The 15538-nt window shown below is 29.6% G+C and overlaps 1 protein-coding gene across 4 annotated transcripts; it reads left to right on the top strand.

The window, feature by feature from the left end:
* The first annotated feature begins 4243 nt into the window (after window positions 1-4243).
* Window positions 4244-14496, top strand: LOC111623855. 4 transcript variants are annotated; one of them, XM_023366575.1, is made up of 7 exons: window positions 4244-4555; window positions 4616-4670; window positions 12392-12716; window positions 12806-12999; window positions 13078-13212; window positions 13344-13431; window positions 14314-14496. In XM_023366575.1, exons 3-7 carry the CDS (start codon window positions 12624-12626, stop codon window positions 14431-14433), a joined length of 630 nt encoding a protein of 209 aa, XP_023222343.1. In that variant the 5' UTR covers window positions 4244-4555; window positions 4616-4670; window positions 12392-12623; the 3' UTR covers window positions 14434-14496. The 4 variants fall into 4 exon arrangements, with proteins under 4 accessions (XP_023222343.1, XP_023222342.1, XP_023222345.1 ...); XM_023366574.1 differs by lacking the exon at window positions 4616-4670; XM_023366577.1 differs by lacking the exons at window positions 4244-4555; window positions 4616-4670 and adding an exon at window positions 10867-11073.
* The last annotated feature ends 1042 nt before the right edge of the window (window positions 14497-15538 follow it).

The following is a 15538-nucleotide window of genomic DNA, read 5'->3' as shown; positions in this document are numbered from 1 at the left end:
GTTAACATATTTCAAATGAGTTTATAGATATAGCAATACTTCCTAATATTTGTAATAATAGAATAAAATTTATGTATTTAAAATTCAACATCTGTTCAAAAAGTAAGTCAAAAACAAATTTATTGCCCAAGAAATTTTAAATTAAATTAAATTAAAAAATTAAATATATACTATTTCCTAATATATATACATACATACATTTTTAAAATAAAAAGTTTCCATTATATATACTGTAATAATAATTAAAAAATCAAAAACATGAAAATTTTCTTATTTGTTTAATTGATAAACATTTTTTTTAATACAAAAAGCTACATTCATAATACTTCAATTTTTGAAATAAAAGTATAAGATCCTTAATCTTCTTTAGAAAGCATTTACTGCTGTAATTTTCCAAGTATAAAATCTATCAATGTTTTTCTTTTATTTAAAACTGAAATTTTAAAAATGTGTACAAGTATATTAAAAATTAAAAAATATTAGGAATGTTACAAGGCAATTTTTAGATAATAGAACAACATACTTTCAATCAACAAATACAATTTTAATATAGAACCTGAAGAAACATTGACATCAAATAGAAAACTGCATGTAGACAATTGATAATACTAGAATAGAGCTTGTCTATGCTTATTATCCTTATGTGAACACTATCACTTAAGTACATGAATAATTAATCTAAATATTAGCTTTTTCTGTGATAAATTTAAGCTAAAAATTCTGGAATTTAGCTAACTGGTGATTAAAATTCAGGCATGATTATTATACATGTGTAATAAGACTGATAATCTCATCACCTCATAATCTGTATAAAAAATTTTAGAATATTATGTAGAAAAATAAGTCACAAAGAATTATATAAATTTAGTAATTATATTTTTTCAACCATTTGCATTTATCTATTATAAATTATACAAGTCAATATGATTCAGCACCTATGGTAAACAAAAAGGTTCTTTTCTATTAACACTGACAGAAAAAAATTATATATATTGAGGATGTAGAGAAAAGTATTTTATACAAAGTGATAAGTTTATAATTATTATAATTAAAAGAATGCTTATTGCTTTTATATGGTATTGTAAATACCACATAACTAAACAAAATTAGATATATGTACTGAATGTCACTAATTTTATTTCATAAATAAATTTTTAAACAATTCAAAATTGTTTTAAAATATATTTAATTTCTTATAAATTATAACTGAAGTTATTGAAAAATTAAAAGTTATATGGCATTACAAAGCAACATTTAGCATAATAAGTTTTCCAATTTGGGCCTAATGTTTTTCACACTTATTTTTATATTTTTAAGCCTGAATATGAAGAATTTGCATTAAGATAAACTGTGTTTAAAAAAATAACATATTTGAATGATTGTAAATATGTTCATAAAATATTTAAATTTTTATGTTTTTATTTTATAAAATTTTTTAGCATTTTTACAAAGATTTAAATTGTTCTTTAATCCCTTATTAGTCGAAGTTAGCAGGCATTTACTATATTCCTAAAATGTAAAATCTCTATTAGGTCAACATTTATTTAACAAGTTTAATTAGAATATATAATGTTTATATTGCCTTGTTAATATACATAGTCGNAAAAAAAAAAAAAAAAACAATTATTGATAAGATTTTAAAATTAATTACTTAAATTATTTAAAGGAAAATTACATATAATTAAATATATGGAAATTTTTCTATTATCTGGTAACAGAAGAAATTTTCATTTTGTATGGTTTTGACAGCTAAATACTCTTCACTTATTCAAGTGTCATGCAAATGAAAAGATAATATTAATAGGTCTTATGTAATTCAATGTTGAAAACATATATATGCATGTGACCAGCAAAATTTATCATACTCATTAATAAATTTAATAGGTACCTATAAAAAGTTAACATATTTCAAATGAGTTTATAGATATAGCAATACTTCCTAATATTTGTAATAATAGAATAAAATTTATGTATTTAAAATTCAACATCTGTTCAAAAAGTAAGTCAAAAACAAATTTATTGCCCAAGAAATTTTAAATTAAATTAAATTAAAAAATTAAATATATACTATTTCCTAATATATATACATACATACATTTTTAAAATAAAAAGTTTCCATTATATATACTGTAATAATAATTAAAAAATCAAAAACATGAAAATTTTCTTATTTGTTTAATTGATAAACAGTTTTTTTTAATACAAAAAGCTACATTCATAATACTTCAATTTTTGAAATAAAAGTATAAGATCCTTAATCTTCTTTAGAAAGCATTTACTGCTGTAATTTTCCAAGTATAAAATCTATCAATGTTTTTCTTTTATTTAAAACTGAAATTTTAAAAATGTGTACAAGTATATTAAAAATTAAAAAATATTAGGAATGTTACAAGGCAATTTTTAGATAATAGAACAACATACTTTCAATCAACAAATACAATTTTAATATAGAACCTGAAGAAACATTGACATCAAATAGAAAACTGCATGTAGACAATTGATAATACTAGAATAGAGCTTGTCTATGCTTATTATCCTTATGTGAACACTATCACTTAAGTACATGAATAATTAATCTAAATATTAGCTTTTTCTGTGATAAATTTAAGCTAAAAATTCTGGAATTTAGCTAACTGGTGATTAAAATTCAGGCATGATTATTATACATGTGTAATAAGACTGATAATCTCATCACCTCATAATCTGTATAAAAAATTTTAGAATATTATGTAGAAAAATAAGTCACAAAGAATTATATAAATTTAGTAATTATATTTTTTCAACCATTTGCATTTATCTATTATAAATTATACAAGTCAATATGATTCAGCACCTATGGTAAACAAAAAGGTTCTTTTCTATTAACACTGACAGAAAAAAATTATATATATTGAGGATGTAGAGAAAAGTATTTTATACAAAGTGATAAGTTTATAATTATTATAATTAAAAGAATGCTTATTGCTTTTATATGGTATTGTAAATACCACATAACTAAACAAAATTAGATATATGTACTGAATGTCACTAATTTTATTTCATAAATAAATTTTTAAACAATTCAAAATTGTTTTAAAATATATTTAATTTCTTATAAATTATAACTGAAGTTATTGAAAAATTAAAAGTTATATGGCATTACAAAGCAACATTTAGCATAATAAGTTTTCCAATTTGGGCCTAATGTTTTTCACACTTATTTTTATATTTTTAAGCCTGAATATGAAGAATTTGCATTAAGATAAACTGTGTTTAAAAAAATAACATATTTGAATGATTGTAAATATGTTCATAAAATATTTAAATTTTTATGTTTTTATTTTATAAAATTTTTTAGCATTTTTACAAAGATTTAAATTGTTCTTTAATCCCTTATTAGTCGAAGTTAGCAGGCATTTACTATATTCCTAAAATGTAAAATCTCTATTAGGTCAACATTTATTTAACAAGTTTAATTAGAATATATAATGTTTATATTGCATTGTTAATATACATAGTCGGTTTATATTTTATAAAATATTTGTCTATAAAACATGAAATTTTATAATGTTAGATATATATTTTGTTTGTAGAAGTGTGTTTTTAATAAGATTGCATAATAAATTTGTTTATTAAATTTGAAGTTTATAGAGTTTATATATTATCAAGTTTACAGAGAAATAACACTCTCTTTAAACAACAGAAAAAAAATTGCACGGTTTTCATTAAAAGATCAAACTTCATCTGTAATGGAAATTTAACAAAACAAACTTTTATTTTTAATTTGGTTGTTAAGGAAAATCAATCGAAATTTCAGAATTGAGACAGACACAATAATTTTCAAAAGGTATAAAATATAGATTTAGAAATTTGTAAAATTTAATACTTTAAAATTATGGTTTATGTAAACAACATTTTAAAGAAAATTTGAAAAGAAAATCAACAAACCATATATATATTTTATTATTATATTATTATGCTATATATNATTTTTTATATATAATAAAATATATTTGTGTTGTATTATACTAATACAACACAAATATATTTTTTAATGAAGTTGAAATTATCAGAAGTGAATATTAACCATTAAAAATATTTAACTAATAAGTTTATTCATTAAAATTAATTAAATTATATCAAACATATAATATTTTATAGAAGAAAATTAAAAAGTAATAAAACAGTTTTCATTTATTACAAAACATTTAAAATATCTGCTGATACACGTTTCATATTATTATACAAGAAAACGATAATGTACTCCATAAAACTGTCTTAACTTGGCAATTTTTTTAATTTTAGAAATAAATTTGATTTATTACCATCGACCAAAATATTGTCAGGAGAATATGACTGACATTTATTTTTATTAAATAAATCACATCAAAGGTTAATTCGATCACACCCACCCCGCTGAAACTGTATTGTCTATCATTTTGTTTATAAAATATTTCAATTGGCTCGTTTATTTACTATACTCCAACAGACACATAATAATGTCAAAAATTATTTAAATGATTATAAATAATTAATTTAATATAAATCGAGACCGAAGGTTTCTCTCTATTCTTATGTAAGTAGAAATAATCGAATATTTATTTAATTATATGTTAATTTTTAAATTTGCTTTCAGAAATATACTTCGCGCTTATTGTGTATTAAGTTAATCGAGTCTTCTGCAACGAAAGGTAATTGATTAAATAAATATTACACGTAACACTTGGAGTAGTGTTACTCCTATCTCAAACACTACACGATACTAGGCCTATGTATTAATGCATTAAGAAATTACCTTTATAAAAAGTAGTTGCCATTTTATATAGGTCAGATAGGCAAAATCCCCACGAATCGCCGAATTCATCCATTTCCTTGTTTTTCTCGGTTAATTGATGACAATCATCGTTGCCTGTAGCGGGACCATTGATGGAGGTCGCCATCTTGAATCGGATCGAGACACGTCAACGATACTTGACGTCATATATTTCAAATATTTATTAAAATAATTTCTGTTTACCACTCTAAAGTAATAATATATTCAATTTTACAAGCATTATTACACCCTTTCGCTAGATAAATTTAATTCGAACGATGACGATAAAATTCCTTCGCTTCCAATCTTTGTAGGCTAACGAAAAACAAATCAATAAATAAGGCATAATTGTGTATGCCCTTATTTTTATTTTATTTTTTATGTTTAACTGAATAACAATGTTAATTACTAAAAACAAATTACTAAAAATAAATTGTTTAGCTTATAAAATAGAATAAATTTCTTTTTTCCTTTAAATCTTTCCGCGCTGTGGGCACTAAGAGGCTTTTTTCATACACATTATAGTTAGCCCGATGATCGAGGCAATTAAGGCGTCAATTTATATAGGGCTTTGGGAAATCGGGTATCGCATCCGACGAGCAATTTTTCGGGGATTTTTCACGGACGAGATAGATTACCACCCGGCCACTCCCATTATGGGCACGGTCGAACCCGAGATGAGTATGGAAAAAAAGATCCTCTTAAGGCTCTCGGGATTAAAAGAGTAAGAAACAAATATTCATCACGGTGGGTTCGGCCACGTTTACATTGGAAGCGGACCTGGTTCCGAAATATCGGGTTCAATCTACTCACGAAAATTTCTGAGTCTATCAGGATCGGAATCCGAGTCTTCCAGAGCGACTAGGTGACAATTGCGAAATCAGTGACGTTTATTTTAAAATGTAGACACATTTATTTACGAACGGCTTGGGAACACTGGTAAGACGTCTGATGACTTTTTTAGTCGCATTTTAGTCGCGAAAAATGCGATAAATAACGATTTTATTGCGCGCCGAGTTTACTGGCAAAAAAATATAAACAAATGGCTATAAGTTATCACCTATGTTTAAATGCGTAAATACGTGATTAAAACATCAATTAAGATACAATTATCATTCTTTGAAATATATTTGTCAATGTCTGCTATAGTAGGTATTCATTTTTTCATACTTTTGTGTTAATGTTATTTATCTGCCGAAGAATCGAATTATAAAATGAATACCATGTTTTTATGATAAATATTCACCAGTAGTTGAGTGGATAAAACCACTAGACACTGGTCGTGTAGAATTTCCAGTTTTCTTCACGTGTCTAATATCTAAACAAAGGCCGTAAAAAAGTCCTTCTGGGATATCCCTCCTTGACGGATAGCCCATTTGTTGCGTTGCTATATCAAATTAAACTATTTAGCGACTTTTTAAAACATACTTTAAATTAAGAATATATTTTTGCACGAATATCAATATTCCTTCCATATTTTGCAGTAAGTTACTTGATTATAGTTTTATCTTTAATAAATATTCATATCTTTTAATAGTTGAATTTTAGCTAATGTTTGTCGCTTTTTGTCGAAAAAAACATATCGATAATTTATAATAATATCCGCTTAGATATATCTTTAAAATTCCTCGATTTTTGGGCTATTATCAGTATTCGTAAATTCAGTCTATGGGCTAAATTAATACAATACAATTTCCTCAACTGTTTCGTGCACTTAAAAAGTAGCCTACAATCGAGTCTATAACTGTACGATTATAATTTATATTCTTGAATATACAGTAATAATAGGAAGTACAGTTCTGTATGATTCAAATAAAATTTTTAAAAATTTCATTACGTTATTAATTGGGTAGTTTGTTTACACATACAGGCGTCATTTTTTCGTTTTGATCTATGAAAAATACTAAATTCAAGCATTTTTTAGAAGAATTAAAAAGTGAAGAAAAACTAAACAGTATATATTAAAGTATATAAATTTCATAATTAGAATGATACAATCGTTTATCCTTATTTCGTTTCCTGAGAAACAGGAAAGATAAATTCGAAGGTTAATTGATAAAAATACCATTTCGTAAATAATTATGCTATCATTAATTTATGAAAATTTTTAACTTACAATTTAACATCTTGTACGATTACATGGTATTAAATAAATATGCTAAACTAATGAATAACGCTGTAATTAATATATTGTGATTATCATTACCCGTTTATCTATTTATTTTTTCTTTATCTACGTGTTGGCTTTCCTAATATTTCTCTCGAATAAATAAAAAATATATGATATATAACTATTAAATTAATTGAGTTCTATTGCTTAAATCACAAATTTTCAGGCATGAAATAGGCAAGAAGTCTCGTAAAAAGCGATCCAGGCTAGTAGCTTACAAACAACTGTCAGATTTCCGTAAACAATGAATGCGTGTTTTCATATATTATCGAGCATGGGTGTATCAATGAATTTCTTCTACCCCAAATTATCTCAGCTCCTATTGCGGCTAGAACTAAAGTTCCAAATGTGGTACGAGACGAATTTAGTAAATTTCACATTTTGGTAAATTAAAAAGAGGTAAAGAATGCGAGCCACGTACTACCGAATATTTGAAAGCTACGCAAGTTCGGCTTTACTGTAGTCAATGTTGCTTTATAAAGTGTTTGCTTCCCAAGCTTTAAGTAATTTGTAATAAGGCTGTCAACGAAGAATACATTTTGTTTGCATTAAAGATTAAACAGCACAAACAGAAGGCTGTAATTTGGAACCACCTCTGGATGCAATAAAATGCTAAGTTCCAAATTATTGCCTTCCTTTTATCCTGTTTGATCTTTAACTCAAACAAAATGCGACAACTTTAAAGCCTAAGAAACAAGCACGAAAACTTTAAAGTCCAAGAAACTAAAGCAACTTGGACTACAATGAAATCGAACTTACATAACCTTTCAGATTTTCGGGAGTACGTGACGCGCGCTCTTTATCCTTTCTAACTCGAATAAGATGTAAAATGTACTTATTTCGTCCCGCTTTACAACTTTAAAATTTGCACAGTAGTTCTAGCTGCAATAGGAGCTGAGATAATTTTATTCCTCCTTGGGGGAATAATTAACTGATGCACCAATCAATACATCATTCTCGATAATGTACGAAAACAGGCATTGTTTACGTGAATCTGACAGTTAATTCTGAGTTATTATCCCTGGATCGCTTTTTAGAAGACAACCTGTATAAAAAGCTAGCTTATAATTGTGTTGCTATTTTAATAACTTAAAAGTGAAACGTTGTGTAATTCTTTTGGGAAATCAACGAAATATTACTTCTATTATTTTTAATTTTGGCAATTAACATTTAAAATTGTGATTGATATCGCGGATTTTTATTCCCACGAATACACTTACGAAATATACAAAATAATGGAACAGTGCACGAAAATAATTTTAATAATGAAAAATGTATTTTTATTACTTAAATCACGTAACTGTAATTTCGGTGTCGTATCTAGCTTTCTATCTGCCCCGTGAAAGGTTTCATTTTTCGGCCACTTCGTTTTTTCGGGAAGTAATAATATTAATATTTTTCGAGAAGATTCCTTGAGTTCTCTCTGGTTTTGCTTAGCCTAAACCCAATATATAACATGTTAAACAACATGGTTACAATGTCAGACATGAAAAACAAACGTTGTCATATCTCATGTACATGGACGACATAAAACTTTATGCATCCAAAAACAACTTTATCAACTCCTACAACTAACACATTCGTACTCCAAGGACATACGAGTGGAGTTTGGCCTAGACAAATGCAAACACTTTACATAGAAAAAGGAATCCTGAAGAAAGAAGATTTTGCACTTGGAAATAGAGACGTTATTGAACCCATGGAAGAGGGCGAGTTCTACAGATTTTAGGATTCCAACGGGCCAAACTAGCGGAACATACACAAATGAAGCAAAGATTAATTAAAGAATACCAAAGTAGGTTAAACGCTATTCTCAGAACACAGTTAAATGCAAAACACATAGTTAAAGTAATAAACATATATGTCGTCCCAGTACTCGCATACTCTTTTGGAGTTATACATTGGACTCGCACAGATCTCGAGCAACTCCAAAGGAAAACAAGAACAATACTTACTAAGCATAAACAACATCATCCTAAATCTGCCCAGAAAGATTAACCCTTCCACGTAAAGATGGCGGACGTGGCCTGATTGACATTATAAACCTTCACTACAAACAAATACAGTCATTGCGAGAGTTTTTCTACAGGAAACAAGAAACATCACAGTTACATAAAGCAGTAACTCTAGCAGACTCAAATAACGCACCATTAAACTTACACTCACATCATACGAACACGACACAACATATAAAAAGCATAGACACCATTAAGCAATCGTGGGCTCGAAAGGCACTCCACGGTAGGCATCCTTACGACCTGGACATAGATTTTGTTGACAAAACTACGTCAAACAGTTGGTTAGTTCGGGATGTCTCTTTGGAGAAACGGAAGGGTTTATGATTGCCATACAGGGTCAGAGATCATAAATACTAACATACTCAAAGATACAACACTCACAAATGAGACATGCAGAAAATGTCACATCATGCCAGAAACTATACAACATATCACTTCTGGTTGCAAGTTCTTGGCACAGACAATTATTTACATAGACATAATCAAGTAGTAAATATAATACACCAAGAGCTTGCAAACAAACATAAATTATTAGACATAAACGAACCATACTATAAATACATCACAAACAGTATTGGAAAACAATAAGCACAAAATGTACTTGACAGAGCCATAATCACAGATAAAACAATTTACCACAACAGACCAGACTCACTCATTGACAAACACAATCATATACAGTAACATATCCATTCCAAACACTCACAATATACAAAACACATGCACTGAAAAAATCAACAAGTACTGTACACAGAACTCGCCCAGGAAATAAGGCATCTGTGGATGATGGATAGGGTGCTTACTGTACTTGTCGTTCTCTTCTCTACAGGTGTGATATCACACACACTACACAAAAGCCTGGGAACATTACAATTGAATAGAAACACATACGTCACTCTACAAAAGGCATGACAATATGACATGTTGAATACATGTCATATTGTCAGGAAATTCCGGAATACAGACACACACTGACACATTTATTTAACTTTTGTTTTGTTTTGGTTGCTATCTGTGCCTCGACTCTGGTCCGGCATAGCACACAGTAGGNTAAAACAATTTACCACAACAGACCAGACTCACTCATTGACAAACACAATCATATACAGTAACATGTCCATTCCAAACACTCACAATATACAAAACACATGCACTGAAAAAATCAACAAGTACTGTACACAGAACTCGCCCAGGAAATAAGGCATCTGTGGATGATGGATAGGGTGCTTACTGTACTTGTCGTTCTCTTCTCTACAGGTGTGATATCACACACACTACACAAAAGCCTGGGAACATTACAATTGAATAGAAACACATACGTCACTCTACAAAAGGCATGACAATATGACATGTTGAATACATGTCATATTGTCAGGAAATTCCGGAATACAGACACACACTGACACATTTATTTAACTTTTGTTTTGTTTTGGTTGCTATCTGTGCCTCGACTCTGGTCCGGCATAGCACACAGTAGGATTTCTCATTTCCCGGTCCTTTGCTTGTCTCTGAATTTAAAGAGCATCAGAAACGGTAAAAATTAGTGATGTAACGAATATTCGGTTACTATTCGGTATTCGGTCGAATACCGAATAGTAACCGAATATTCGTTAGTAATAGTAACCGAATAGTAACTGTTTTTAGGTATTCGGTCGAATACCGAATACCTAAAAACAGGAGTAAGAAATAACAAAAACACAGTAAATTAATCATTTTGATATTTAGATTTAATGTTATCGGGTTAGTGTTGTTTGTTTATATTTATTTATAACTTATAACAGGCACAAAATAAAAAAGAAAATAATATTAGTCACTCGTATTCACAATTTATAATTACAAAGATCAGCACACGTACACACCTATTCGTTCGAGAATCGTCACACATCTGAGGGTCTGACCCTGCCTATCCTTCTTTTTAAGCGCTCGTCTTTGCTCTTCCCTTTCTCTTTCCTCTATCGCTCTAATCCACGTATGCCTACGCGTACATCGTAATACGCGCTCACGATACTTTCGATTCGTCACTTTTCCGTCGTAGGTTTCAAATTTTACAATTACGCGACTCGTAGCCCGGTGATAATGGAGAGAAGAGACAGGTAGGACGTGGGTATAAGTCACAGTTACGATTTCGCAGATTCGAGACAGCTCGGTAGCCCGAACGGCCCTAGGTTTTCGCCCGTGCACGCTAAGTGACTTTCATTACAAGCATTTAGCTTTCCGAAGTCTACGACGACAATCGTTTGGCATCGACGGCCGCGAATTTCGCGCCAATAAGCTGCCTCGACTCGTTCGATTATGCTATCGACTCAATTTCACATTTTCGCGGTCCTTCTCTGTTCTTTTTCCGTTATTTACACGTGTAGGTCATTTCGTTGCTATCCACATTTCATATCAACATTTATCGCATACTGCCACGACGCTCTTGTCTGTCCGCTACAACTGTCAAGAGTTAACGCGATTGGCAAAACGTAGCGACAGCGGGCCAATAGAGAGCGGGGTCCTCGCCTTAATGCGGTTTCCGCGCCAATTTTCGTACGCGCGTTAATCGAGCCGAATAGTATGGCCGAATATTCGGCTATTCGGCCACGCTCCTAGCCGAATATTCGGTATTCGGCCCGAAGCCGAATATACTATTCGCTGCAACACTAAAGAAAAGTCAAAATGAAGGGCTAGAACTAATAAAAAAAACAACAAAAAAAAATTCTGTTGACTCGTTAAACACTGACTTTATAGTGTATTTTGAAGACACGTGGAAAATTTGCCACGTGTCTTCAAAATACACTATAAAATCAGTGTTTAACGAGTCGACAATACGAAAAGGAGACGGTATCATAAAAAAATACAAAAAAAATCCGTCCCCGGGTGAGCCGGAACCACCAACGTTTCGGTTAACGGCCGAAGGCGCTAACCATCGCGCACCTCCGTGTCCGAACGTCAATTTAAACACTCTTCAAATAGCGATACAAATACCGTCATCGATTGGTTGTAGAAGATCGATGTCATATTAGTAAATTACCAAATCGCTGTCGTTTCTACAGAACAAGGCGTCGCTGCCGTCGTTTTCTCTTCAAATAAATAGTGTCTCTGCCCTAGATTTAATTCTCCCGAATTTTAATGAATTACTAATATTTGGGATCAGATAATTCGCCTTAATTTACGCGTTAGTGGAGATTACAGTGCCATCTATTTTCTCATAAAGCATATTTTTAAATCGTAATAAATAACATTACAGTACTCTTTTCTGTATAAAATTCGGCATGCGAATTTAATAAGTCATAAAGTACTGGCTAATTACGATTAACTTTAATGGCGGAAACAAGAATAGTTAGTGTTTAATTGTACGAACAAGAATAGTTAATACGTTCTAATAACCGAAAAACGAATATATATCCTACAATTTTATTATTTTTACAGATTATACGTATCAAATAGCTGGATAATATTCGGGATTTTATTGTTTACGCCAGTTCGATTATATTAAATATAACACGACCATTGTAAACTATGAGGACGAGCCACGCGAATACGTCGATCTACTTCACTTAAAATTAATTCTCACGGGGTTTTTGCTACTGGCGATAAGGAGAATTAATCCTACAGATAAGTTATCAAATTTCTAAGAGTCGTTACCGGATTATGTTTTAAAATGAAGCTTATTTATTTAACTTTATTTTCATTTTTATATTTATACGCGACCGTTTGCTGTATTATAATACCTATCGTCATTTCTATATTACAAGTAAGAAAATTTATATAAATATATATAATGCTAATATATAATATAATTAATATTAAATTAAATTTATAGTTTATTCCTTTTTTATCAAGGCAAAGTTTGTATTTTCCGGATGCGGTTTATTTATTTCTATGAAAACAGAAACAGAATGGTGTCATCCGGAATATTCCTTATCAATTTGTGAATATTTGAAATTTTCTCCTTCATTTATATTCCTTTATTCGTTTCCCATGTTTATTTACCACCTTATACCAATTGTTAAGCTATTACGTCGTAAACCGCAAACGTAATTTTATTTATATTACTATACATATATTTACTTATCTCCTATCCCTATATTTATATAATATTTTATTACATGTAGATATACGGTTTGGAAGAAACCATTTTATCCAGCGAGTATTTTCTTTTTAAATATGTTTATATTCAACAGCTGCCTAACAACCACTGGCATTGCTCTGTCGTGTAAATCTATAGGATCTCAATATCCGCTTTTAAGGTGTGTAATTGGATAATCGAACTTCGGGAATGTCTTATTTATTTTATATCATATTATATAATGATATATAAGAAATTAATAATAAATCGGCATATTATTTATGTTTAATTCGTTTTGTTTTTTATTTTCAGTTGCAAAACGGGTTTTGCAAACATTTTAAGGCAGAAAAACGATGACAAAGATGACAAAATCATTTTTAATTTGCTAATTTTAATTCAAGTAAGTTTTTTTAAAAATTAAAGTAATTATTTTTTAAATAAAATTAATTTTAATATAGAATTATTTTAAACATCAATTTTTCTTACGTGGTAAATGTTTCTTAGTTAAGATGGAAAAAATTTCTACCTTCAATAATATTTTTAAAATAAAATAAGGAAATTATTTTATTCATTTTTATTATAACGGTGTCTAATTATTTAGAAAAATTACTCGGAGCATTTAACTAACTTCTTTAATATAGGTAGGGGCGGATCTACGTAGGGACTAATAGGGCTTAAGCCCCGGGGCCCCGAGGGTCGAGGGCCCACAAAAATTGAATTATTTTCATAAATTTTTAATACTTTTTTGTTAACAATGAGCACTTATCGTATAGTAAAAATAGTTAATACTAATAATATAATAATGATGATAATTTATAGTATTATTTGTTTTATTCTTAATCTTACAAAAATGAGGCCCCATTGGACTTCAATAAGCCCTAGGCCCCGAAAAACCTAGATCCGCCCCTGAATATAGGCGACGTCGCTAAGGCAATAATTGCCACCCCCGATACAATCAACAATAAATTCCCATTAAAATACATACAGTAGTAAAATACAAATATATGTATATTAAATATTTATGTTATTTATACTAATATTATTTTTAAAAAAATATGTTTAAATGTATTATTTACGAAAGAAAATTTAATTTAGCGACGACCGATTTTGTAAAATATAAAAATAATTAAAATTTACGACTCAGTTCCAGCTGTTAGTTATAAAAATGGATATTCTCGGTATTTATGCGAGAGCAGATGGCAAACGACTCGATATTAAAAAATGACTTATTAAAAATGAATTACAAATTTCATATAATAACACGTCATTTTTCTTTTTTCAGATATGTTATTGGAGTTCCTCAATCGCATACGTTATAATTATTACCGCATCTTCTTGTTTAATATTCCAGAGAAAGTCATTTGCGGTTACAGATTCGATTATATCCTTACAAGCATTGTGAAAAATTCATTTAAATACGTTTTAAATGATGTAAAATATAAGTAATTAAAAATATATACAGTAATACAGAGATGCTATATCCGGAAAACGAATTTTTAAATCCTTTAATCGCCTACGATGAATCGGAAGCTTCGATCAACAAATGAAAACGAAATCTTCTCCAGGTATCGATGTAATTACAGTTAAATTTTTAAAATTACTACCACATGGGGGAAGCGAGTATTACTCGAACTATTCAATTCATTCTACAACTCAACAAACTTTCCGGAATCTTGGAATTCGGTAAAACTGCTGATGATCTATATAAAAGGAGACAGAAAAGATCCAGGAAACTACCGACCGATAGCGTTATTACCGACAATACGAAAATTCTTTACTGATATTGGCGATAAGATTTCAACAACGGATAGCGGAACTAAACTCGAACTCAAAATTTCAATTCGCAATAATAAAAAAGAAACAGAAGTGGCCGTATTCTTCTTAATATCAACGATACAAATTTACTTACTAAAAAAAAACAGAAAAATATATCCGGCTTTCGTCGATATATCAAAAGCATTCGATTCAGTTCGTGTCCCAGCTTTGATAAACAAATTGAAAATTTCTGGAAAAAGATTCTCGGATTCAATGGCGAAATTATTTTCATTATAGAGAATTAATATTATCCACGGTAACAAATATTCCCAGAATTAAATATAAACCGAGGATTACTACAAGAAGAACCACTATCGCCATATTTAACTTTTACATAAATGATACGGATAAACTTTCTAATCGATACTGAAGGAATTCAAATTTCTCTTGAGGGAAGAGTCACTTCTGAGGTGAAGCCCTACATTGCGGGGTCAAAAGGGGAGAACGGGAGGAATAAGGGAAATAATGACGAAAGATAATTTTACGTTAATTTAAGCCATTTAAAACTCCGAAGAATTCGCATCCTCACAAAACTATGCAAAACAAGAACATTAACCGAAATTTCGTCTAAACCACAATTTTAACACAGGTTATGAAAAGTAACTTTTTTTTTTAATTCTTTCCGCCCTGTGGGCACTAAGAGGGCCTCTTTTTGCCAGCCCATTTTATGGGTTCGGCCAGGCCCACAATGG

The sequence above is a fragment of the Centruroides sculpturatus genome, unplaced genomic scaffold, assembly GCF_000671375.1.
Source record: "Centruroides sculpturatus isolate CEXI.00-Female unplaced genomic scaffold, Cexi_2.0 scaffold162, whole genome shotgun sequence".
In the NCBI taxonomy this organism is placed as follows: Eukaryota; Metazoa; Arthropoda; class Arachnida; order Scorpiones; family Buthidae; genus Centruroides; species Centruroides sculpturatus.
This window is presented reverse-complemented; position numbering and strand designations above follow the sequence as displayed.

Coding starts and splice junctions, on each gene's coding strand:
- LOC111623855 (XM_023366574.1), top strand. CDS start 12,624: ATGAAGCTTATTTATTTAACTTTATTTTCATTTTTATATTTATACGCG. Junction 13,213..13,343: donor TCTCAATATCCGCTTTTAAG/GTGTGTAATTGG, acceptor TTTTATTTTCAG/TTGCAAAACGGGTTTTGCAA. Junction 13,432..14,313: donor ATTTGCTAATTTTAATTCAA/GTAAGTTTTTTT, acceptor TTCTTTTTTCAG/ATATGTTATTGGAGTTCCTC.